We start from the raw sequence: 24,633 nt of genomic DNA on the forward strand, positions 1-24,633 counted from the left end.
AACAATGTAATTTTACATGGGTGAACTATCCCTTTGTGGCCAATAAAACCAAAGCATGTTGCTGTCATACCTTGTCCATAGACTGCTTACAGGGTAAGGAAACAAATGTAATTTTGAAATTTGGGTGAACCTTTAACATTGAGGGGGATCTTTAAACTTGTTTTACCTAATGGCAGGAACAGCACCATCTAGTGGTCAGGGTGTAGTATGGGACATTAACCTAACTTCAATGACTAATTTCTCTGAACAGGGGGGAAAGAAACATTAGCAATTTCACTGGGAATACATTACATAGGATGAAGAAACAATTCTCAGAGCCATACTAAAGTCAGACACAGAGAACTGATACTGTATAGCTTGCTAACGATAGTTGCTAAATGACGTCTGAAGTCTCTTAACAGTGTACAAACTATAACAAATGAATACTAAATAACTTAGCTAAACGGCCACATTGAAATAAGTACTTGATTACTTATTTCAAGCAATCCAGCGACAAACGGAATCTGGCACATCTCTATTGTGTTTCTGTTTAGATGATTCGTTCTTTTTTTGTGTACGTTGACAAAAATGTTGAAATATATAACCTTACTGTTAATGACAATGGAAAACCATTATTCGACAAATAAGATATAAAACTCCATATGGTTCCACTTGTGTGTCCTACATTTACAAAAAAAAATACAATGACGAAAGTTGTATTTCAAAAGCCCAGCTAGCTCAGTTGTGTCAGTCAGATGATTGTCCAAACAAGGACACTTACACGGGCGTCAGTTTACATCCACAAAATACTAATGTACAGGTAAAACTAGACTTCTCCCATCTTTATTCTTCTGAAACAAATGTATCACGGCTGCAGTACGATTAGTGTCAATATTGTTGTTATTGGTTGCACTAAGCTAGGCACCGACCACTGCAATGTTAGCTACTATTGCTAAGCTTTAGTTACGTAACCTGACGCATCATGACTATATACAATACATGACCAAAAGTATGTGGACAATTCATCCTAAAGTTGTCCGATGGGGCTGAGGTCAGGGCTCTGTGCAGGCCAATCAAGTTCTTCCACACCTATCTCAACAAACCATTTCTGTATGGACCTCGCTTTGTCCGCAGGGGCATTGTCATGCTGAAACAGGAAAGGGCCTTCCCCAAACTGTTGCCACAAAATTGGAAACACAGAATTGTCTAGAATGTCATTGTATGCTGTATCGTTAAGATTTCCCTTAACTGGAACTAAGGGGCCTAGCCTGAACCATGAAAAACAGCACCAGACCATTCCTCCACCAAACTTTACAGTTGGCACTATGCATTGGGGCAGGTAGCGTTCTTCTGGCATCAGCGAAACCCAGATTCATCCGTCGGACTGATTCTTCATTGGTGAGAATGCGTTTCCCCTTCTCCAGAGTCCAATGGCGGCGAGCTTTACACCACTCCAGCCGACACTTGGCATTGCACATTGTGATCTCAAGCTTGTGTGCGGCTACTCAGCCATGGAAATCCATTTCATGAAGCTTCCTTTCAAACAGTTAGTGATAGTGAGTGTTGCAACCTGAGGACAGATTTATGGGCTACATGCTTCAGCACTTGGTGGTCCCATTCTGTGAGCATGTGTGGCCTACCACTTCGCGGCTGAGCCGTTGTTTTTCATAGACATTTCCCCTTTACAATAACAGCACTTACAGTTGACCGGGGCAGCTCTAGCAGGGCAAACATTTGTTGGAAATGTGGCATCTTATGACAGTGTCACGTTAAGTCACTGAACTCTTCATTGAGGCCATTCTATTGTCTATGGAGATTGCATGGCTGTGTGCTCGATTTTATATATCTGTCAGCAACAGGTGTGGCTGAAATAGCCAAATCCATTCAATTGGTGTCCACATACTTTTGTATATAATGTATTACCTAACGTTAGCTGAAGGGACCAATGGGGCTAACACATTAATGCTTATTGTTTTTACTAGCTAGCTAGGTATCTGTCAGCAATCATCTGTATCATGCAAGCCTGGTAGTTAGCTAAATTATTATATTTCCAATAGATACTAAATGGCCCCAGGCTATTTCTGTAGCCAGCAGATCCGACCCGGTTGCTTACAGCTGCCCTGGGGTCGGACAGGCTTCCTGTGTAGATTAAGATACTGCAGAGCCGGCGCAAGATATGGCCTGGAAACGTACCTCACTCCAGGGATGAGAAATACGTTGTACTCCGAATTGTCCCATTATCCAACTGTTACACCGAGAAGATTGAACGACTACTTGTTTTTTATCAGTCGTTCAATCTTCTCGGTGTAGCAGTTGGGATAATGCAACAATTTGGAGTACGACGCATTTCTCATCCCTAGATTGTGTTATGTTTTCCAGGCCATATTTTGCGCCGGCTCCACGGGGTCTTAATCTACACTGGAAGCCTGTCTGACCCTAGTGCAGTTGTTAGCAAGTGGGTCGGATCTGCTGCCTATAATTTCTGTAGAAATTGAGAATGATAGCTTGCCTAATAAATCAGACTATGATACAAGCTTTCTGGGTGCACAGTCTGAATTAAAGCCCTGCAAAGACTTGGAAAGTTTGCTTACAAGCCAGATTACTGTACTGGTTGTCCCTGTTTGTTCTTATTAGGGTTGAAATTAAAGAAGAATTATCCAAAGGAAAGTATTATTAAACCGACTTTTCATAACTCTGGTGCTGCCATTGAGGTTTCTACCACCAGGCACATGCTCAAAACCACGTAAACACCTGCAAGACTTTCAGTTACGTAGTTTGCGTGCATGTACTTCCGTCTTGTGCACCTGCCGTAGATGATGAGCAAGCAAACCATGATGGCCACCGACAGAGACACTCGTGTTTTAAGTCACGTTAATAATACTTATTTCCATCCGAATAACAACAAAGTCACCGGACAACATTCTTGCTAGGAAAGGGACTGTTTGGAAATTTTTGTTGTATATGTTCGAGAGGAAGGAAATTCCGCACTGATTGGAAAGGGGCAAAATGATAGTTTGAGATGCATATCTGGTATACATGACACAGGATGTGATTGCGTTCTTATTACTGTACATATACTCACTACTCTAAATTGAATTGGTTTATAACTTCTTTCATCTGCTTTCAGCTGAGAAAATGAAGAAAAACAAGGGAAAGGTGAACACCACCACTGAGAAGGAGTTTGTATTTCGGTTCAGGGCAGGGAGGAATGTCTGTGTCCTCAAAGTACCTCTGCAATTCCCTGTCCAAGAAAATGTCAGTGACCTTCATGGACGACTTATGCTGCTGCACAAAATACCTTGCTTCGTTGAGAATGGTGAGATTTCCATTTAACTAAATAAAATGAAACTTTATCTCTTCTATTCATCCAAACATACCTTTTGGTACTAATCATTTAATGTATCTTGGTTTAGAACTGAAGAGCACACTGTCCACCTTTATTGAGAGTGAAACCATCCAGGACTATGACAGAGAAGCAGAGTTGGCCCTACAGAGACTGACAACAGGAGAGGTGGACATCAACCAGCTTACAAACACATGGGCTAAGGCCTACTCGGAGGTAAAAGCAGAACTCAAAATCAAAGACAATGTTTAGAAGCATATTTTCATATTAACTTGTTTGTCCCTAAAGCTAACCCGGCTCCTGCTTCTGTCCTCTCGCTTCTTCTCCCTGATCCCTCGCTTCTGTGTGATAGTGTCGCACCCGCCGAATTATATATATATTTTTTCATTTCATCATGTTGTTCACCTCACATTACAGAAGTGGATGACACTGTTGGATGTATGAGACTACAGTGCAATCTGTATTCTTATGTTATTTTCTGTATGGAACAATCCAATTATCTGAAAGATGAGCTAGAGAAGTGTTTGCGTACTGTGCCTCCTGATAATATAATTATCTCCCAGTGTCTGAGTTGTGGTCATAGATCATTATATTGATACAGAAAGTCAGTGAGTCACAGACAGTTGACTGCTCCTTAAGTTTCGGAAACAATGTATCAAATTAGATTGGAAAGATTTGCTAAAAGTTCTCGGGAGTTGCCAAGATGTAGTGTTTGTCTTTGAGTTGCAGCTCATCAATTTTATACAAGCAAGACCTGCATCGTCATTAAAATCATTAAAACATCTGTGATCTGAAGAGCGAGATTACTAGACATGGTGGCTTTTACTTTAAATGGATGAAAGCGGAAACTCCCTTTGAAACAGAATATCTTCCCTATTTTTTTAGTCTTTTAAAGTCGACAAGATCATCGGCTTCATGCACTTCAAAGTTCTGGACTTAAAATTCTGCTGCCACTTGCTCAAGCACTTGTAAAAATTAACAAGGCTGGCGCTCCAATAAAGCTTGGTTGCTCACTGCTGTGATGTGTACAGGGTAACCATTAACATTTTACTGCACTAGTGCAGAAATACTCATGGACGCTGTCCAGTGTATTTGTAGGAACTGCGAAGGTCTTTTTAATGTATATCATGTTTGCTGCGTAAAGATCCCTGGACTTATATTAATAGAGGAAGACTCTAAACTTTTCTATGCCCATTCTAAATATGGCACAAGTACAAGGTCCCTCTCGTAGCTTCCCCTCTATTACGTTCGTTAAGGAGAATCGCCTCTTGCTTTTCACACTGTCCACTCACAATTGTTGCCCAGGTCTTTTGTACAGCACAGTCACTCACTTTTTCACTTCCTACAATTTCCTCTGATCTACTGAACAATGTCTTCCTGTGATTTTCCTTTACTCTCAAAAGGTTACTCCCAGATGCCATCATCCTCTTTTCCTTGTTCCTATTTAGACAACGCTGGAACATGCTCGTCCTGAGGAGCCCTGCTGGGATGAGGACTTTGCAGATGTTTACCACGAGCTCATCCATTCCCCGGCCTCTGACACCCTGCTCAACCTGGAACACAACTACTTTGTCAGCGTCTCAGAGCTCATCAGTGAGAGAGACATGGAGTTGAATAAGTTACAAGAGAGGTTGGTATGATCATAGAGATACGTCCTCAATTGCAAAGGAGCCAATTAAGTCATCGTAGTTGAAGTTAGTTTCATATAACAAATGCATAATGCGTTTAGCATTGTTCTGTTTTTCTCAACTCCCAGACAGGCAGCAGAGATGGACAAAGTCATGCAGGAGCTGGGAAAGACCATGACTGACCAGGATGTAAATGCAGTTGCCTCTCAACACTTCGATGCCCAGCAGGTAAGACACAGAACCAGTCAGTTTGTCCGTTTGAGCTACAAGCATTGCAATGCTCTATGCACAGAGCTACACAGTCATGAATATTCATGATTGGTCATTCTTCTCTCTGGTCAGGTGCTGGAGAACAAGTGGGCCAATGAACTGAAACAGGTGACTCATATTCAGAAGCAGGAGTATCAGGAGTGGGTGATCAAACTGCACCAGGACATGCAGAACCCCAATAACAGCACTATTAAGTAAGAGAGAGAGAGAGTGTTGGTGCCTATGTGTGTTTGCGTGCTTGTGAATGCATATGTGCAGAAATGTACTTGCTCTCATGTAGCTTTTTAGGGGGGTGCAAATCAGCATTTTATTTTTCTGTTCCTTGAAATCCTACTAACACTTTCAAGGCTCACAGTGAAGCAACATTGGTTAAATCAAGATAATGAGTAGTCGAGTCAGGTGGTTAAGTGCTTGGATGGGAAAGAAAGCTTGCAGACACAGTGGAATGACACAGCAGCACTTTCAAATGCACGCTCAAGAGGCATTGAAAGAGCATCCTTGCTGATTTTATGTTGTTGTTATATATGGTTTATTCCTTTTTATGTGCAATTCGTCAGTCCCAATGCACCTCATCTGGGGTTTGATTGATAGAATTTATTTGACAATTTGTAAAATACATACATGGTGACGCCTCCACATACAATTTAAGAAAATCATCAAGGATAACACAATAAAGCTTAACAGCTTATTTTCATCGTGGTCCTTTTGAAGAAGGAAAGGGGAAGGTGAAATACAACAAGGTTAGGCGGCAATTGTAATGACAACAGACAATGACAGACACAATTGTTGTTTGTTTCACAACACCTGATAATTAATACAATTTCCTTTCCTAATAAACAACTATGGACAGGTACATCTTCCTTGTCTCACATACCCTTAATATATAAACAGTATATATATATATATATATATATATACTAACTAACTAACTAACTAACTAACTAACTAACTAACTAGAGGTCGACCGATTATGATTTTTCAACGCCGATACCGATTAATCGGCCGATTTTTAAAATGTATTTGTAATAATGACAATTACAATAATACTGAATGAACACTTATTTTAACTTAATATAATACGTCAATAAAATCAATTTAGCCTCAAATAAATAATGTAACATGTTCAATTTGGTTTCAAAGATGCAAAAACAAAGTGTTGGAGAAGAAAGTAAAAGTGCAATATGTGCCATGTAAGAAAGCTAACTTTTAAGTTCCTTGCTCAGAACATGAGAACATATGAAAGCTGGTGGTTCCTTTTAACATGAGTTTTCAATATTCCCAGTTAAGAAGTTTTAGGTTGTAGTTATTATAGATAAATAGTCCTATCTACTGTCTAACACATTGACAACAGCCACCCTCGAAGCATCGTTACCTATGCAGAGCAAGGGGAACATCTACTCCAAGTCTCAGAGCGAGTGACGTTTGAAACGCTATTAGCGCGCACCCCGCTAACTAGCTAGCCATTTCACATCATTACACCAGCCTAATTTCGGGAGTTGATAGGCTTGAAGTCAAACAGCAGAGCTGCTGGCAAAATGCACGAAAGTGCTGTTTGAATGAATGCTTATGAGCCTGCTGGTGCCTACCATCGCTCAGTCAGACTGCTCTATCAAATCATAGACTTAATTATAACATAATAACACACAGAAATACGAGGCTTAGGTCATTAATATGGTCGAATCCGGAAACTATCATCTCGAAAACAAGTCGTTTATTCTTTCAGTGAAGTACGGAACCGTTCCGTATTTGATCTAACGGGTGGCAACCATCAGTCTAAATATTCCTGTTACATTGCACAACCTTCAATGTTGTGTCATTATTACGTAAAATTTTGGCAAATTAGTTCGCAATGAGCCAGGCGGCCCAAACTGTTGCATATACCCTGACTCTGCGTGCAATGAACACAAGAGAAGTGACTCAATTTAACCTGGATTTCTTTTAGGTAAATATGCAGGTTTAAAAATATATACTTCTTTAAGGCATTGATGTTTATGGTTAGGTACACGTTGGAGCAACAACAGTCCTTTTTCGCAAATGCGCACTGCATTGATTATATGCAACGCAGGACACTCTAGATAAACTAGCAATATCATCAACCATGTGTCATCATCAACCATAACTAGTGATTATGATTGATTAAGTTTAATGCTAGCTAGCAACTTACCTTGGCTTCTTACTGCATTCGTGTAACAGGCGGGCTCCTCGTGAGGCAGGTGGTTAGAGCATTGGACTAGTTAACCGTAAGGTTGCAAGATTGAATCCCTGAGCTGACAAGGTAAATATCTGTCGTTCTGCCCCTGAACAAGGCAGTTAACCCACCGTTCCTAGGCAGTCATTGAAAATAAGAATGTGTTCTTAACTGACTTGCCTAGTTAAATAAAGATTAAATAAAGGTGTAAAAAATGTTTTTAACCGAAATGAATGATTTCCGATTGTTATGAAAACTTGAAATCGGCCATAATTAATCAGCCATTCCGATTAATCGGTCGACCTCTAATACATACATACACAAGACAGTCACAATATAATAAACAACAGGCACCAAAAAGGCAGACCCTATGCTATCCCGGACATTTCCCTCCCTGCCACCTACTTTAATCTTACCACTCACTTTTGAGACATGCTACTATTTAGCCATTTTTTCAGTGAGAACTTGAAACAACCTATGGAGGTTATACATTTATAAATTATTCGGAAGATTATTCCAAAGAATGGCAGCCGAGTATACATTTTTTCCCTATACCACTTTTCAATCTAAAAGGAACAACGTCAGTTTCACTCCTTCCAGTTGAATAGTTATGGTTGTCCCTTACTAAATTAAGTAGTTACCTGGGGACCATACTGTGGACAATCTTATGTACAAGACACAATTTTATCTGAGCAACTCTCTCCTCCACTTTTAGCCATCTAAGGCTTTCAAAGTGGGAATAGTCAAGATGTGTGCTGGAAGTTTAAGAATAATCATGACTAAATTGTTTTAATACATTTTTTTATATCTTGGTGGCACGATTGTACCAGGAAGAGCTTGCATAATCAAAGTGGCACTGAACAAGAGCCCCTGCCAATGTCCCCATTGCATTCTTATTCAGATATTTGGAGGTTCTTGCAAGGAACCTCATTTTATGGTTCACTTTGGCGATAACATATTGTGCCATGCTCTCCCGTCAGATGGTTATCTTCGTAGCCCTGTGTCCAGTCATCTTCCAGTCCCAGATCTGTTTGTGCTGTTTAGCCAACTTCTATGCTCATTAGCGTGGGCAAGACGGCAGACACAGGTCCGGGACAAGGCTAGTCATCTTGTGAACCCTGCCCTTTACAGTGTGAGGTTGTGTTTGTCAGTGAGGAGATCAAGGTGCAGCCCAGTCAGCTGACAGTGGAGTCTGAGCCTGGGGCCAGGCTGTATGAGGAGCACCGACAGCTGGAGGAGAGCTTCACCATCCACTTAGGTACTATACTGTCTGTGTCCCCATGGAAACACTGCTGCCTGGTCCACAAGCCTATGATAAAAATGAACCCTGATGACAGCCACTGGATTTATACTTTACTTCCTGACATCGTAAAATATAAAGACGTCCCATACGTGTTGAGTGTATATTTTTGTTTGTTTCTGATGTATTTTGACGGTGTCGTCCAGGTGCACAGCTGAAGACCATGCACAACCTGCGGCTGGTGCGGGCAGACGTGCTGGACTTCTGTAAGCACCGTCGGCATGGCAGCAGCGGGACCAAGCTGCGGCGGCTGCAGACTGCTCTGTCGCTCTACTCCTCGTCCCTGTGTGGCCTGGTGCTGCTGGTGGACAACCGGGTCAACTCCTATAGCGGCATCAAGAGAGGTGAGAGGTCAGGGGCCAAGGGTCAGTGGTCAACATTAAGCAGGGGACCACACTGTTAGGCCCTGTTAGTTACCCATTTATCATTACTGAATCAATTCAATCTTTCTTATTGCCATGACCACATATGAAGATGTTTGGCTTGAGGACACCAGTGAGTTAGATGTTTGAGCATGACGATAGCTCATAAAGGTTTTGTCACAGAACATACGCCAACCCCTAACCTTCATAAACATTGTGAGATTGTAAGACTCCTCATCATGTGTTTGTGTGTGTTCCCCAGACTTTGCCACAGTATCTAAGGAGTGTACAGACTTCCACTTCCCTCGGCTGGAGGAGCAGCTGGAGGTGGTCCAGCAGGTGGTGCTTTACGCCTGGGCTCAGAGGAGCAGCAAGCACAAAGTCCAGCCGGGTGAGTCAGTCACACACACACACCAACAGGGATGAAAATGATTGGCACCCCTGTTTTCAATACCTTTCAATACATCCCCTTGCGAAGATAACGGCACTGAGCCTTTTTCTAACTGTTTTACGAGGAGAACACCTTGGGAGGGATGTTGGACCATTCCTCCATAGAGAATCCTTCCAGATCCTTGATATCCTTCATCTGCTCTTATGGACTTCCCTCTTCAATTAAATCACAGGTTTTCAATGGGGTTCAAGTCTAGAGACTGAGATGGCAATAGCATTTTTTTTGTGGTCAATTAACCATTTATTTTTGGATTTTGATGTGTGCTTGGGGATATTATCTTCCTGGAAAATCTTTTTGGCTGAAATGTCCTGCTACTGGGTAAAGTTCATGATGGGGCTCCCGAGTGGTGCAGCGGTCTAAGGCACTGCATCTCAGTGCTAGAGGCGTCACTACAGGAACTGGTTCGATTCTAGGCTGTATCACAACCGGCCGTGATTGGGAGTCCCATAGGGCGGCACACAATTGGCCCAGCATCGTTAGGATTTGGCCGGGTTAGGCCGTCATTATAAATATGAATTTGTTCTGAACTGACTTGCCTAGTTAAATAAAGGTTGAATCATTTTTTTGTTTTTGACCTTAAAGGTCCAATGCGTCCGTTTTTATCTCAATCAAATCATTCCTGGGTAACATTTGAATTACCCTACTGTGATTATTTATTTACATTTTAAATGAAAACAAACAAAAATAGTTTCTTAGCAAAGGGCAATTTCTCAAGCAAGAATTTTGCTAAAACTGGGAGTGGTCTGAGTGGGGAGGGTGAAAACTAAGAATTAGCTGTTATTGGCAGAGTGGTTTGGAATGCTCTTGCTTATTGGCCAGTCAAGTTCTTCCACACCGATCTTGACAAACCATTTCTATATGGACCTCGCTTTGTGCACAGGGAATTGCCATGCTGAAACAGGAAAGGGCCTTCCCCAAACTGTTGCCACAAAGTTGGAAGCACATTGTATGTCATTGTATGCTGTAGCATTAAGATTTCCCTTTACTGGAACTAACCCCAGACCATTATTCCTTCTCCTCCAAATTGTACAGTTGGCACTATGCATTGGCGCATGTAGCGTTCTCCTGGCATTCGCCAAACCAAGATTCCTCCCTTCGGACTGCCAGATGGTGAAGCGTGATTCATCACTCCAGAGAATGTGTTTCCCCTGCTCCGGAGTCCAATGGCGGCGTGCCTTACACCACTCAAATTGACACTTGGCATTGCGCATGGTGATCTTAGGCTTCTGTGTGGCTGCTCAGCCATGGAAACCCATTTCATGAAGCTCCTGATGAACAGTTATTGTGCTGACATTGCTTCCAAAGGCAGTTATGAACTCGGTAAGGAGTTTTGCAACCAAGAACAGACGATTTTTACGCGCTTCAGCACTCGGCGGTCCCGTTTTGTGAGCTTGTGTGGACTACCACTCCTAGACGTTTCCACTTCACAATAGCAGCACTTACAGTTGACCTGGGCAGCTCTAGCATGGCAGAAATTTGACGAACTGACTTGTTGGAAAGGTGGCATCCTATGACGGTGCCACGTTGAAAGCCACTGAGCTCTTCAGTAAGGCCATTCTACTGCCAATGTTTGTCTATGGAGATTGCATGGCTGTTTTATACATCTGTCAGATCCTGGCCCAGTAAAGTCATGTTTGAACAAGGGCAAAGTAAATGGCAAACTGGACATATGTGTTAGGGATTATGTCAGGAGGAAGAACAAGGCTCTTTTGACATCATTGCCAACGTGTGTTGTCGGAAACCTCTGTCAAGATCCATCCGTATTACAATCCCCATTGAATGGCTGTTTGAGTGGAGAGCTATCAGAGAGCTGAGTATGGAAATAGTCCTCCTGGCTATCAGGCCTTATATGACCTGTGACCTCTGTAGCTATTGTCATTTACTTCCTGAAAGGTCATGTTTGCTCACACGTTTTCCATACAGGAAATTCTTAACTCATCTCTTGTTTTCCTTTTGACAGAGGTTCCTAGGAATGGAACTAATAGTGAAGATAAAAACAAACATTTGGAAAGGAATCCCTCCAATATCTTACCAGGTAAAGTTGACTGAATATATGGTTTTGACAAATTCTTTAAGGGACGAATCCTGACATTGTGAACATTTTACTTAAATATGCACTATGCAGAAAACGCTCTGCCATTTCCTGGTTGCTAAAATTCGAATAGTTTGCCTTATTTCAAATTGTGACAAAGCAAGTATAGTGTAGCGAATTTCGTTCTACCCCTGAACAAGGCAGTTAACCCACTGTTCAGTCATTGGCAGTCATTGTAAAAAATAATTTGTTCTTAACTGACTTGCCTAGTTTAGAAATTTCATAGGGCCTCCCGAGTGGTGCAGTGGTCTAAGGCACTGCAGTGCTTGAGGCGTCACTACAGATCTGGGTTCGATCCCGGACTGTGTTGCTGCCGGCCTCGACCGGGAGACCCATGGGGCAACGCACAATTGGCCCAGCGTCGTCCGGGTTAGGAGAGGGCTTGGCTGGCCGGGATGTCCTTGTCCCATCGCGCTCTAGAGACTCCTCTGGCAAGCCGGGCGCAGGCACGCTGACACGGTCGCCAGGTGTACGGTGTTTCCTCCGAACACATTGGTGCGGCTTGCTTCCAGATTAAGCGAGCAGTGTGTCAAGAAGCAGTGCGGCTTGGCAGGGTCGTGTTTCGAAGGACACATGGCTCTCGACCTTTGCCGAGTCTGTACGGGAGTTGCAGCAATGGGACAAGACTGTAACTACCAATTTGGATATCACGAAAATTGAGGGGGAAAAAAACACACACAAAAACAAGTCATAGGCTGTCATTTCTAATACCTTATCTTACTCCCTAAATTCTCTTCTGTCACGGTCTCAGGTGAATTTTACATCTCCCGCCACTCCAACCTGTCTGAGGTCCACATAGTGTTCCACCTGTGTGTGGATGACAACGTGCGCTCAGGCAACATCACGGCCCGGGACCCTGCCATCATGGGCCTCCGCAACATCCTCAAGGTCTGCTGCACTCACGACATCACCACCATCACCATCCCTCTGCTACTGGTCCACGACATGTCAGAGGTGAGAGAGAGCCTCATATTATGTGTGTAAAAGGAGAAGATTATTTACCTCGAGGTCCCAGAAGTCAGATGCATAATGCATGTACAGTGTTGTATATTATTTACAGGTGAGAGATGACAGTTATACATATATGTATGCATAACTGGTGCGGTGTGACTTGAGTTTATGTAAGTTCAGGTCACAAGCAGTTACCATTATGCTACATTTTGCATTGTTATGAACACCAATCAAAATCGTTTTTTGGGGTCCAGCATGTTGGTGATGTTTAATAGGAAAGAGTTGTGTGAAGAGCTTTGATAACTTATTAGTTAACTGTACAGTTATATGGTGTAAACCCAGTGAACTGTACTGACCACTCCTGGTTCCTTGGTTAGATGATTAGTGGGGGAAGGAGAAAAGGATGGAAAAATAGACTGAGGAAGAAGGAAAGGCGGAGTAGTGAGGGTGTTATTTCAGGCCTTAGGAACTGATTTGCCCCTCCTGGCCTGCAGTTAAACAGTGCTGCAGACCTGGGTTCAGATGCAATTTCAAATACCTCAAATTATTTGAAATTTATTTAAAATACTTCCAATCTAAGTAGTTGATTTAGGCCACAAGATTTAAGAATACTCAAATACACAGAAAATAAGTATTTTAAATAACAAATAATCAAATACACATATATTTGAACCCAGGTCTGCAGTGCAGTGGGCTGTTGTCTCCATTCCTAGTGTCATCCTGACATGTTCCTACCCTCCCCGATGGCACATTCACAAGCCTTTGATACTGTCTCTCCTTTCTACTTCCTCCTCCACGTCTCTCTGCTTGTTTGTTCAGTGCAACCTCGGCAGTGTTCTGGCCTGTTCAGCTCTGGTTGTGAACTCTCCTTAGCATTTCCTCCATTCAGGAGTAGATGAGGGAAAAGCGGAGAGTCGTGAACATTTGTGTTTACTCAAACTGAGTATACAGCACTCTGTACACACAGAGGAGGGTAGCGATAGCATTGAAAGACAGCAGCACTCCTGAGTCCACATTAGACAACCCAGAACCTGAGAACAGCCATTTCTCAACAAGCTGCTGCCTGATGTAGACCTCCTCACTGCGGTGCAGAGAGGGCCCTCTCCTTATCGTGCCACAACATGCCTGATGAAAAGTCTTCTCTCAAGTCAAAGCAAGAGCGTGTTCACAAATGTATTCTGTATAGTATGCTCACTTCCTAAGGTGCAGGAACCAGTCTCTTTTTCAGTTGAAAGCATTTCCCTCGGGATTCTTCTTTTCCAGTGCTTTTTCCAACTGAAGAAATTGTACTTTTGCCCAGCTCATTTTATATGTACAGTGACATAATGACCAGCATAGTTTGTCAAAGGAGCCATAGAAGGCAATGAGAAAATGTTGATTCTTTATGAAAATATGCTTTTTGACAACGTCAGGCAGGCAGAATAGAAGGGAACAGTGAGGATTAGTGTGTTCCACCACCCTGTGGCCTGACTGACTCCTCTTATTCTCTCACCTGCAGGAGATGACCATCCCGTGGTGCCTGAAGCGGGCCGAGCTGGTCTTCAAATGTGTCAAAGGTGAGATAGTAAGACGCACCAGTGCCATTTTCCACTCTTGTGTCTCCTCTGAGACCTCTCTGTCCTGACTTAAGATGTTTCTCTCTGCAGGTTTCATGATGGAGATGGCGTCGTGGGATGGAGGGATCTCACGGACTGTCCAGTTTCTAGTTCCACAGGTAAGAATAGTTCTGCTGGTAAACTGGCCAGAACCTTGATGACTCAGACCTAGCTTGCACTGTATTTCAGTATTGCAGAATATATACAGTACCAGTTAAAAGTTTGGACACCTACTCATTCCAGGGTTTTTCTGTATTTTTACTATTTTCTACATTGTAGAACATTGTACAATAATAGTGAAGACATCAAAACTATGAAATAACACATGGAATCATGTAGTAGCCAAAAAACACATTAAGAACGAAAGGAATTCCACAAATTAACTAAACAAGGCACACCTGTTAATTGAAATGCATTCCAGGCGACTACCTCGTGAAGCTGGTTGAGAGAATGCCACAAGTGTGAAAAGCTGTCAAGGCAAAGGGTGGCTACTATGAAGAATCTCAAATATAAAATATATTTTGATTTGTTTAACACTTTTTTTGATTACTACATGATCCCTTCACTATTATTCTACAATGTAGAAAATTGTAAAAAAAAAAGAAAGAAAAACCCTTGAATGAGTAGGTGTCCAAACTTTTGACTGGTTGTGTGTGTGTGTGTGTGTATTTATATATGTGTGTGTAAGATTATTTATATGATTTGTTTTGGTGAGAGCTCTTATTTCTCTATAGAACCATTCCCTTTATTAATGTGGCTCTGTTACAGGTTAGTTATATAAGTCTATTGTTCTGAGGGAGTTTCCCTATAGACTGGGTTGCCTATACTATGCTTACATGTTGACAGGCTCAGGGGATAAGACCAGCATCAAGGGTTATAACAGCTTTTACGTCTGCCAGCCTTACGCTCCGATACCATTCAAAATAGAACTTCTAAAACAGCATTTTCTACACCTCAAACGAGACACAACGTCAGGCAGGTAGAATAAAAAATAGAACTTCTAAAGCAGCCTTTTCTACACCGCTAGGTCTGAAGACGAGTGTTGTGAGTGGAGACGTTAATACTTAAAATGCTTATTAGAAGGCTTGTTAGAGTTGTGACCTAACATATTCCCTATGAGAGCCATAGCTGTCAGAGCACACATGATTACAGCATCTTGACTGGTCCCACAGGAAATGGGACACCGAGCTAAAGGTTCCTGCTTAGGTTTTCGTTAACTCTTGTACACAAATAAGCGACAACAACAAAAATGTTGTGAATTTGTATGTTAAGAATTTCCCCCAAGTTGATGTTGTGCATGTAAGCCGTTTGTGTCCGTTTAGGCTACTCTGTTGGAAAGACATCCGTTCCATGCGTGCTCACTAAAAGCATTGCTGTCTGTCTGTGTTTTATTGACAGAGTATATCGGAGGAGATGTTCTACCAGTTGAGCAACATGCTGCCTCAGATCTTCCGCGTCTCCTCCACCCTCACGCTCACCTCCAAACGCTGAGGGAGACACAGGACCAATCACATTGGCTTGGAAACTGTCAACACTGAGTTCCAGCAAACATATTTAAATAGTTGCATTTCACAGGGGTTAGTGTGATTGATGACTTTAGAGCTTCCTGTCACAAGTGATTATCAACCCCCTTGCATAATTAGCATCTTGAGGCAAGGCGGCATCATCTCGGGGCAAGGTGACATCATCTTGCCAAAAAGATAGATTGTGTTGTTGTCCGAGACGAGCATTATGCAGTTTTTGTGCATTGCAGTGAATTATAGTGAAGGCTCTGTCTGTCATTATTCCTCTCCACTCGAGTAACAGCAGAGGGCACTGTTCTCAGAGACAAAGCCCCCAACTCTCTGATAGATGTTTATTCTACTTTGTGCCTAAACATGGACTTTATATTTTATTATGAAACTGACAGTTGGCATTAAAGTTGCACCCTATTGAGCATACACAGGTTCAGCACTTAAACTTTTCGATGTGGCATTCCAATGAACTCATTCCAATTTACTCCGTGTTTACACCTCGGCGGTAAATGTTTTTAGTAGAAATGTATGTAAGGAGTGTTGAAACTGTTTCAAGGAGAATGACAGGCTGTGTATATAGTCACAAACTTACATTACTGATCTAATGTGAATCTCATCTCTGTGAAATGTTTCTGATTTGACATTATTTACATTTTACTGGGGCCTGAAGCACTGGAGTATAGTCTACACCATATTGCAGTTTCTGCACAATTTTATTTTCTGTTTAGGAATAATCCACGATTGGCTAATCTCCCTGAAGCTAATATGACATAGTAATTGCATTCCGTTTCTGCTTGGATTAAGTCATTTTAGGTAGATGAAATCATTATTATTGTCAGACACTCGGGCTCCCGAGTGGCGCAGTGGTCTAAGACACTGCATCTCAGTGTAAGAGGCGTCACTGCAGTACATGGCTCGAATCCAGGCTGCATCACATCCGGCCGTGATTGGGAGTCCCATAGGGTGGCGCACAATTGGCCCAGGGTCGTCCTGTATAGGCCGTCATTGTAAATAAGAATTTGTTCGTAACTGACTTGCCTAGTTAAATAAAAAAATAAAACACTTTCCTGCCCTGAATATCAGTGTCAGTATTGAGATGTTTAAACAGATCAAGTGCACTAATCAAAACAGTGTCTTTTTGAAGTGAAAAACAGATGGCTGTTGGCATTCTCCTCCGAGCTCTCAAGTTGGTGTCGTGTTAACTTGCCGCACTTTTTATACCGTACTGCAGTGGTGAGAACCCACATAACGCTACGGAAATGTGTCACTGAATGCCTTGCATTCTTGCCATTGGTCTTGGTGGCCTTAAGTGTTGGGTTCCCTGGGGCAGAGGAACCATGGTGCCGAGTCAGCAGCATCATGCACCGGCCCGGCCCAGTGTTTGTCCTTCCTCCTCCCTGGTGTTGTGTGCAGCCAGGCAGCCTGGATTTCAGAGCCTCACACATAGGCCCTCTGACGAGGACAGCAAATCCCTTGAACAATTGACCTCCTAGGGGGGTGATTGGTTCCTGGGTTCGGGTACACAACTAGCCCCATGTGGCACGTTCATGTCAGACTAGTCTTGGTTTGACACGCTTTACTGACTATAGTCCCCATGGGGAAATGTTGTTGCAGCATCATGTACGTGTTTATATACAGTAGACAACAAATTGACAATACAAAATTCACAAGTTGCATTCAGTATATACCAATGAAAGAGACTAGCCTGCTGACCTTACTGGGTGGATAGGAACATTAGCCCGAGCTGTTTAGGAGGGATATCACACTTGGCACAAATTATTGTCTAGTTCTGTTTTTCCTGCTGGGGGTGGGTGCTCTGTTTACAGTACAGGGCCTTGGATTTAATCAAACCGGTAAACAAGACATGAATGCTCTTGCACAGCAAGAAATAAATTAATTGGAGATTATTTTAGTTTCACACTGTTGATTGATGGCTTTTTCTCTGCCAAGGAGGGTTCAGATATGAGTATGAGTATTCACTTGTATCTCGCTGTTATCTGTTTTAGTAACACTTTAATAATAGCTTTGTTATTGTGTAAAATTGAGTTTAGGGGTTATTGCTGCGACACAAGTGGAATAAGGACCATTCGAAAAATGTGTTAACACAATATTATTACTATAGAAATACTACGCCGGCATGGAGCTACGCTGAAGTTTTACTTCTGTATAGCACAGTGCATCCTGTCCACATGACGCAGAAGAGACTCTTATTGGCTCCCGAGAAGCTAACAACAGTGTGCTGTTTTATGTTACCGTGCCAATGTGGAGGATTGACACAAGCTTATGACTGTTATGCATAGAAACCATAAGAAACTCAACAGATTATACAGTGAAAATTGATTTTAAAGGAACGTTCGCAACCTCACCAGTTTATAATTGAAGTCTAGGGAATGGCCTCCGGGGGGCTAGATGTCAATGCATTAAGCATGGAGGTGACCACAGGGCTATTAATCTCTGCCTACTTTGGCTTCATTAATGTTAAATAAAGACTAGGCTAGTCTATTATTAATATTGGTAGTAGCTAGTGTTATGTTGCCCAACTCCTTATACCTCTGGGTAGGCAACATGATGGTCCTGACACCTGATTTCATTCAACATGTCTTCTGAAATTGTGTAACACTGAAGTATACTGACCCCGCAGGTGAAGAAGACGGATATGGAGGTCCTGGGTTGGCATAGTTACACATGGTCGGTCTGTGGTTGGACGTACTGCCAAATTCTCTAGAACGGCGTTGGAGGCAGCTTATGGTAGAGAAATGAACATTCAATTCCCTGACAACCGCTCTGGTGGACATTCCTGCAGTCAGCATGCCAATTGCACACTCCCACAACTTGAGACATCTGTGGCATTGTGTTGTGTGACAAAACTGCACATTTTAAAGTGGCCTTTTATTGTCCCCAGCAAAAGGTGCACCTGTGTAATGATAATTCTGTTTAATATGCTTCTTGACATGCCACACCTGTCAGGTGGATGGAATGTCTTGGCATAGGAGAAATGCTCATGAACAGAGATGAATTTGTGCACAACATTTGAGAGAAATACGATTTTTGTGCCTACAGAACATTTCTGGGATTTTTTATTTCAGCTCAGGAAAAATGGGAATAACATTGCATGTTGCATTTATATTTTTGTTCAGTGTTGATGTAATGTAAACATAGCTTTGTAATTTTGACATGTGTCCCATCTCTTTCTGTTTGAGTCAGTATTTAGAAATAAAAACAATTTCTTCAAATGCCCTATTGAGTTCACCATCAAAATAAAGTGATTCAACTGTTTGTGTTACATTGAGTATCTGATACATTGTATAATTGATAAGCTGATACATTGTGTCAATCGTATTATTACAGGTGGATGTAAAATAAAGGAGAGCAAAAAAAAATCGTCTTCACTAGAGTTCAGCATGAAGTCTACCATTGAGCCCCTCCGCACTCCTCAGGAAAACAGTCGCCTCCATCATCCCATGATCTCTCTCCTCTCTTCCCCCGCTCCATAGAATCCCTCAACGTCACAGCAGTCCTTCCTACAAGTTGGGCAACGACGGAACATCGTGAAAAGTGGACAAGTTGCTGCATGGATTTACGGGAGTTGCGTCGACAAGGTACAGTATTTCGCAATTATATCTAAGAATTGGCCATTCTTATGCCGGGTTTGTTGTGGTATGCAACATACTTTCCGTGTTTCCAAATGTAGCGCCGCAGCTCGCGATAACTGAACTACTAACATGTACAACTTAGTAATTGTATGTTTATAACTTCCGCTTTATACAACGCGCCCACTGCAGGTTTATTGGTTTAGCTTTTGAAAAATATAATGCTTTGCTTTGAAGTCCTGTTGCGGTTATGGTCTATCGAACGAACTAAAGCAATGTGATGTTTCATTCAAAATGAGCGCATGTGTCTACGACGTTGTGGTTTTTGAGGACCTTAATAAGTTGTTTCTTACTGTCTTAGTTGCCATATAGTTTGCTCTCTATAATTTGATATTTTGCCAAGTGCCATGGTGGCAACGAGTGTCTACCGATTGCAAACTCAATCAGTGGCTTTCTTTCTCCTCGAAAGCATTTTTTATCTTTGCTCTAAACATTTGGCGCTGTTGGGGTGACCCCTGCTGTTTTGACACATGGATGTGGGGGAGGAACCGTTTGCAAGTATTTTGAGGTCATAGAGATAAACCTTTTAAAATTAACTAATTGGTCAAGTGGAAAACGGTGTACTAACAGAGTTGTAATTCTTCTATTATAGTATGCTCCAATTAACATGAACCAGGAATAGAAAAATATATATATTTTAAAAAAGGGTTATGCCTAATACAAAAAAAATATTAATTCAACAGGGAAAGTAAATTGCTTTCACATACAGTGCGACATGGCAAAACTGTCCCAAACAACTTCTACGTCATAAATCTGGAGATGAATTCACATGTTATGCTTGCTTATGCAACGAATGTTTTTTTTTTTTTTTTTTAGAGTAGATCACAACAGCTGACATTTCAATAACTTGACATTTTCATACTGTTGCCCTTATATTTTCAAAAGTAATTTAGGCCAATTTCATACATTCCTGGAGATCAAACATCATGATGTTTCGTGTCCTGAATGGCGCAGTGGTCTAAGACATTGCATCTCAGTGCTAGAGATGTCACTACAGACCCTGGTTCGATTCCAGGTTGTATCACAACCGGCTGTGATTGGGAGTCCCATAGGGTGGCGCACAATTGGCCCAGCGTCGTCCGGGTTACGGTTTGGCCGGGTTGTAACTAAGAATTTGTTCTTAACTGACTTGCCTAGTTAAATAAAGGTTAAATAAAAAAATATATATATTTTGAAGATGGATCCTAGACATTCAATCTGCCTAGAGTTTCAATTTAGAGATTGGAGTGACACATTTTCTCTGTTGTAGATTTAAAAGAACTGCTCTCAATGCTAGACGAATGACTGTAGAGCCATTAGTCAAATGGTCTGTGTTTTTTTCTCTGTTTCTATTTAAACTTCCCTGGCTGGAGAACAAAATAACAGGAACTAGGTAATGCACATTTTCCATGAGACTCATTCTGTAAACAGAGGTTGTCGTATTACATGTGTATAAATGGCAATTACAACTAAAAGTTTCCAATGTTTTTAAATAGCCTATATATGGTGCTTTGGTTTTACCAGGAACTGAATGGCCAAACCCACAGTACTTACAAAGAGGATCAAAAGGTTAAACAGCTTCAACTCATGACAGAGGGACTTTTATTGTCTCTGTGGCCATGACTCACGCTACCTCCGTACAAAGGCCACTTGAGTGTGTTATTCGTGTATTTCAGTAAAATACCGACTTCCTTTCAGTCCTATTGCCTGAGTCGATCTCTCCTCTTCCATCCATATCAGTTTCTGCTCTGTTCTCAGGTAGTTACTGTGCAGTCCAGTTATAACGTCAGCAAATTAACATCTCACTTCCCAACCTATTCTTCCAGCCTAGGACTGATCATTGCTTTAAATAGACTAGGGTTGTTTTATGATCCTGTTAATAATGTGTATTAAGCTAAACATTAACATCCAATAATCACTTAGCCTGCTAAGTAATACACTGATTATCCCCTAGTAATAACACACTTATTAAAAAAATACTAATAATTGGATAGGAAGAAAAAAAATATTATTCAGAATATGCAATTAGGGACTGTGGGCAGACAAACACAGTATGTACAGTATGTTGGGCCATGGTTTTTCACCAGAGCCTGTAGTCGCCAATTGAGAGGGCCTTGGGTTGATCTTCTTAGGCCACATCTACTCCATCCTGAAGAAATGTCCTTCGCCCCGAATGCTCCTGCCTGACCAGCTGCACTGCTCCCTAATGCTGTAGCGAGCAGGATAATCACACACCACCCGGCAAGCTGCTTAAAACTACTCAAGACCTTTAAACACACATTGATAGATAGGCCTAGCCAATATCTCCTGCTACTCCTTGTTGTTAACCACATTGTAGAAGCATGTATTAGTGAAGTGTTGTTCCTAATAAGTTTAGCATGACCACTGTGAGTGAAATTAGCTCAATGCCTTTCACTGAGCTGAAAAACGTGTGTTTCAGTGGGCTTAGAGGCTATTCACTCCTCTAAGCTCTTCCTCCTGTTTAAAGCATTGTATGCTATACTGGTATCATATGATGCCATGAACAATCAGTGGTATGCAATCTACACAATGGTTGTCTAGCTTCTGAGAACTGCGTAGGCGGCTTGCATTGAAATCTTTGAGAGCACTCGCTGCCTGTTCATGGAATTGGATTTCATATTTTTTTTGTTTTGAGACTTTTACTTGTTGTCCAGACAGAAAATATGTATTATTAGGGCCTCCAGTATCAGTTTTTTAGCATTTTGTTGGCTAATATTATTGGCTAATGTTATTATTGGAACATTTTCTTTAATTTGATCCATAACATCTAGTTGCCTTTGTTGATTTTCTTTCCAAATGAGACCTTATCTTTGACCACACTTGAATATTAACAATGGCTTTGGGTTGGAAGAAATCTGAGCCACTGGGCCCAAGCAGCTAAGACAGTTTTTACATTGACAATAGCTAAGGGATATTTTCGAGAAGTTCTCAAGAGACAATACTGTTGTGTAAACTTGCAAAATTAATCGTCTCCAGCACTACCTGCGGAGGTCGTGCATGAGACTTGCCCAACAGTTGCCCCCCTGCAAGCAAGGCAGTATAAACAGAATTGTCTCATTGAGCTCAACACTCCTACGGTATAAATGGTAATAGCAGAGCAGTGTTTTTTGAAACAGCTGAAATGTATAGAAATGTCCTTATATTTGAGACTTGTTTTATTGAGTTTTAGTAACAGAATGTTTCATTCAGAAATGGTCACACCTGACTGCTGCACTGGGCCATGTAAAACTATGGAAGCCATTCCTGCCACAATTTTTTTTTTAATGTCGATACTATCAAAACATTTTGAGATATGTAAGTCAACATTTTGAGGTAGTAGATCACACAAATAGAATGTTTTTTCATTTGTAACTTTCATGGAAGAACGACTGACCCCTGTCATTGAAACCACTGAAGTACGAGGCCAAACGCAGCACTGTAGGCATTGTTAGCAGAAAACACGATCCCCCATTATAGTGAATGGAAAAATGGCAATCTTTGTGGTCAATAAAAACATTTTGGAAGACAATCATGGTACCAGTAATTAGTTCTAATACACCGGATGTATGTCCTTGAACAGATTATTTAAAAATTGCACACAGAAGCACACACTTGTTTTGCCCATTCCAACGACCAATCGAATAGTAACTGAATGCTTCGATGCCTGTCTGCATGCTTTATATACCAAGCCACAGCCACGTGACTCACTGTAGGAGCGATCCATTTTCGTGAGCTTAAGGTGTTTAAGGTGTTTCCTCTGCATTTTTTCTTTTTTGGACTATACTTTTTTGGACTATCTATACTGAGGGATGCTGAAATGCAATACAGACAGCTTGTTTAGACCATTCCCTTGCAATGCCCTTAGGGTAGATATGTCTCACGGTGGACATTTCTGTACTACTGAATATGCTCATCTGTGTTATAGCTAAGCTAAAGAATGCACTGTACATATTGTCTTAACTTTGGCATCCGAAGGATGGGCTGTGATGCACGTGTGTGTATGACCTCTTTGACTCCTTGTATGATGGCTAATCCTAATTGGTTGGAGAGACTATCATTTTAATCTGATTGGTCCTCAATGCTTTTTCTCTCCCAATTTACCTCCTCATCAAACCCTTCTTGACTTCCTCAATGGCAAGAATAAACCCCCTCCATGCCAATCTGAGTGGGAACATTGGCACCAGTTCAGTACTGCAGTGGCTCTACCAACTGCTTACCTCTTCCATCTTTATTTGTGTTTTTAATTACTTTGTAGTTTCAATTTAATTACATGTGTTAATCCAGTGTCGTCTTTTTAAGTAGATATTTTAAAGGGAAAAGATGTTAGCAGATTGGCAAATAAATAACACAACCATGAACATTTATGTTTGAAGGCAATCTCTAAAAATAGCTATATTTTATTGAGGGAATATTTTAATGGCTTTCAATTGGACTGGCAGACAAATCCAATTATTAAGGCCATGCTTGTTGTCCTTGTGCTTGTGTATGCTTAGTCTCTGCCTAGTCCCCAACAAAAAGAGAGCCTGTGATGCGACTTCTGCTTTTGGACTTTAACAAGGCGACATTCCATCTTAACTCCTCCTCCACATTTACTGGATTGGTTGAACAGTACAGAAGAGAACCTCCCCGACAGTTTTTTCTTCTTCTCGTCAAAACCCGTATGTAGGGGTTTTAGTTTCATGCATTTTTTTGACTCATGCTATGTCAGGTTAGTGTATGCTTGGGTGTTAAAAATAACCACCCCCATACGTAATTAATCTAACTTTTTAGTGGTTGATTTTGATTTTGATTTAGTTTATTACACAGTGGTAAATGCTATCGTTCTTCACTAATGTTATAAACGTACATAAGCAGAGCCTTAAAGTAAAGATTCACCCATTTTTTTATGTTATTGTTTTTGTGTATCTGAGTGACTAGCGCCCGTACCACTCACGGCGGTAGTCATGACTCACATCAACACCATCATCCCGGAAACCCTAGACCCACCCTAATTCGCATACTGCCCCAACAGATCCACAGATTACGCAATCTCAATCGCATTCCACACTGCCCTTTCCCACCTGGATAAAAGGAACACCTGTGTGAGAATGCTATTCATTGACTACAGCTTAGTGTTCAACACCATAGTGCCCACAAAGCTCATCACTAAGCTAAGGACTCTGGGACTAAACACCTCCCTCTGCAACTGGATCCTGGACTTCCTGACGGGCAGCCCCCAGGTGGTAAGGGCAGGCAACAACACATCTGCCACGCTGATACTCAACACTGGGGCCCCTCAGGGGTGCGTGCCTAGTCCCCTCCTGTACTCCCTGTTCACCCATGACTGCGTGG

At 41.7% G+C, this 24,633-nt stretch overlaps 2 protein-coding genes across 4 annotated transcripts in view; both read left to right on the forward strand.

The window, feature by feature from the left end:
- Positions 1-699: 699 nt before the first annotated feature.
- LOC110523466 (protein C12orf4 homolog) lies at positions 700-18,910 on the forward strand. Of its 3 annotated transcripts, none has more exons than XM_021602172.2 (14): positions 700-799; positions 3,107-3,295; positions 3,393-3,538; positions 4,771-4,952; positions 5,079-5,178; positions 5,293-5,414; positions 8,560-8,666; positions 8,855-9,052; positions 9,333-9,461; positions 11,482-11,556; positions 12,365-12,567; positions 14,063-14,120; positions 14,211-14,278; positions 15,558-18,910. In XM_021602172.2, the coding sequence occupies exons 2-14, from the start codon at positions 3,115-3,117 to the stop codon at positions 15,648-15,650; spliced, it is 1,662 nt and encodes a 553-aa protein (XP_021457847.2). In that variant the 5' UTR covers positions 700-799; positions 3,107-3,114; the 3' UTR covers positions 15,651-18,910. The 3 variants fall into 3 exon arrangements, with proteins under 3 accessions (XP_021457847.2, XP_036833947.1, XP_021457855.2); XM_036978052.1 differs by having other exon boundaries at positions 18,315-18,910; XM_021602180.2 differs by lacking the exons at positions 700-799; positions 3,107-3,295 and having other exon boundaries at positions 3,405-3,538; positions 4,726-4,952.
- A 216-nt stretch (positions 18,911-19,126) lies between these two features.
- Positions 19,127-24,633, forward strand: part of LOC110523455 (solute carrier family 45 member 3) — a 41,431-nt gene continuing 35,924 nt past the window's right edge. The window contains exon 1 of the mRNA XM_021602153.2: positions 19,127-19,272. The gene's annotated coding sequence lies outside the window, so the exon portion shown is untranslated. The remainder of the gene's footprint in view (positions 19,273-24,633) is intronic.

The sequence above is a fragment of the Oncorhynchus mykiss genome, chromosome 1, assembly GCF_013265735.2.
Source record: "Oncorhynchus mykiss isolate Arlee chromosome 1, USDA_OmykA_1.1, whole genome shotgun sequence".
In the NCBI taxonomy this organism is placed as follows: domain Eukaryota; kingdom Metazoa; phylum Chordata; class Actinopteri; order Salmoniformes; family Salmonidae; genus Oncorhynchus; species Oncorhynchus mykiss.

Excerpts from the sequence above, each read along its gene's own strand:
- LOC110523466 (XM_021602172.2), top strand. The coding sequence starts at position 3,115 with ATGAAGAAAAACAAGGGAAAGGTGAACACCACCACTGAGAAGGAGTTT. Across the intron at positions 11,557-12,364 it reads TCCCTCCAATATCTTACCAG|GTGAATTTTACATCTCCCGC; the intron begins GTAAAGTTGACT and ends TCACGGTCTCAG. Across the intron at positions 14,121-14,210 it reads GGTCTTCAAATGTGTCAAAG|GTTTCATGATGGAGATGGCG; the intron begins GTGAGATAGTAA and ends TTCTCTCTGCAG.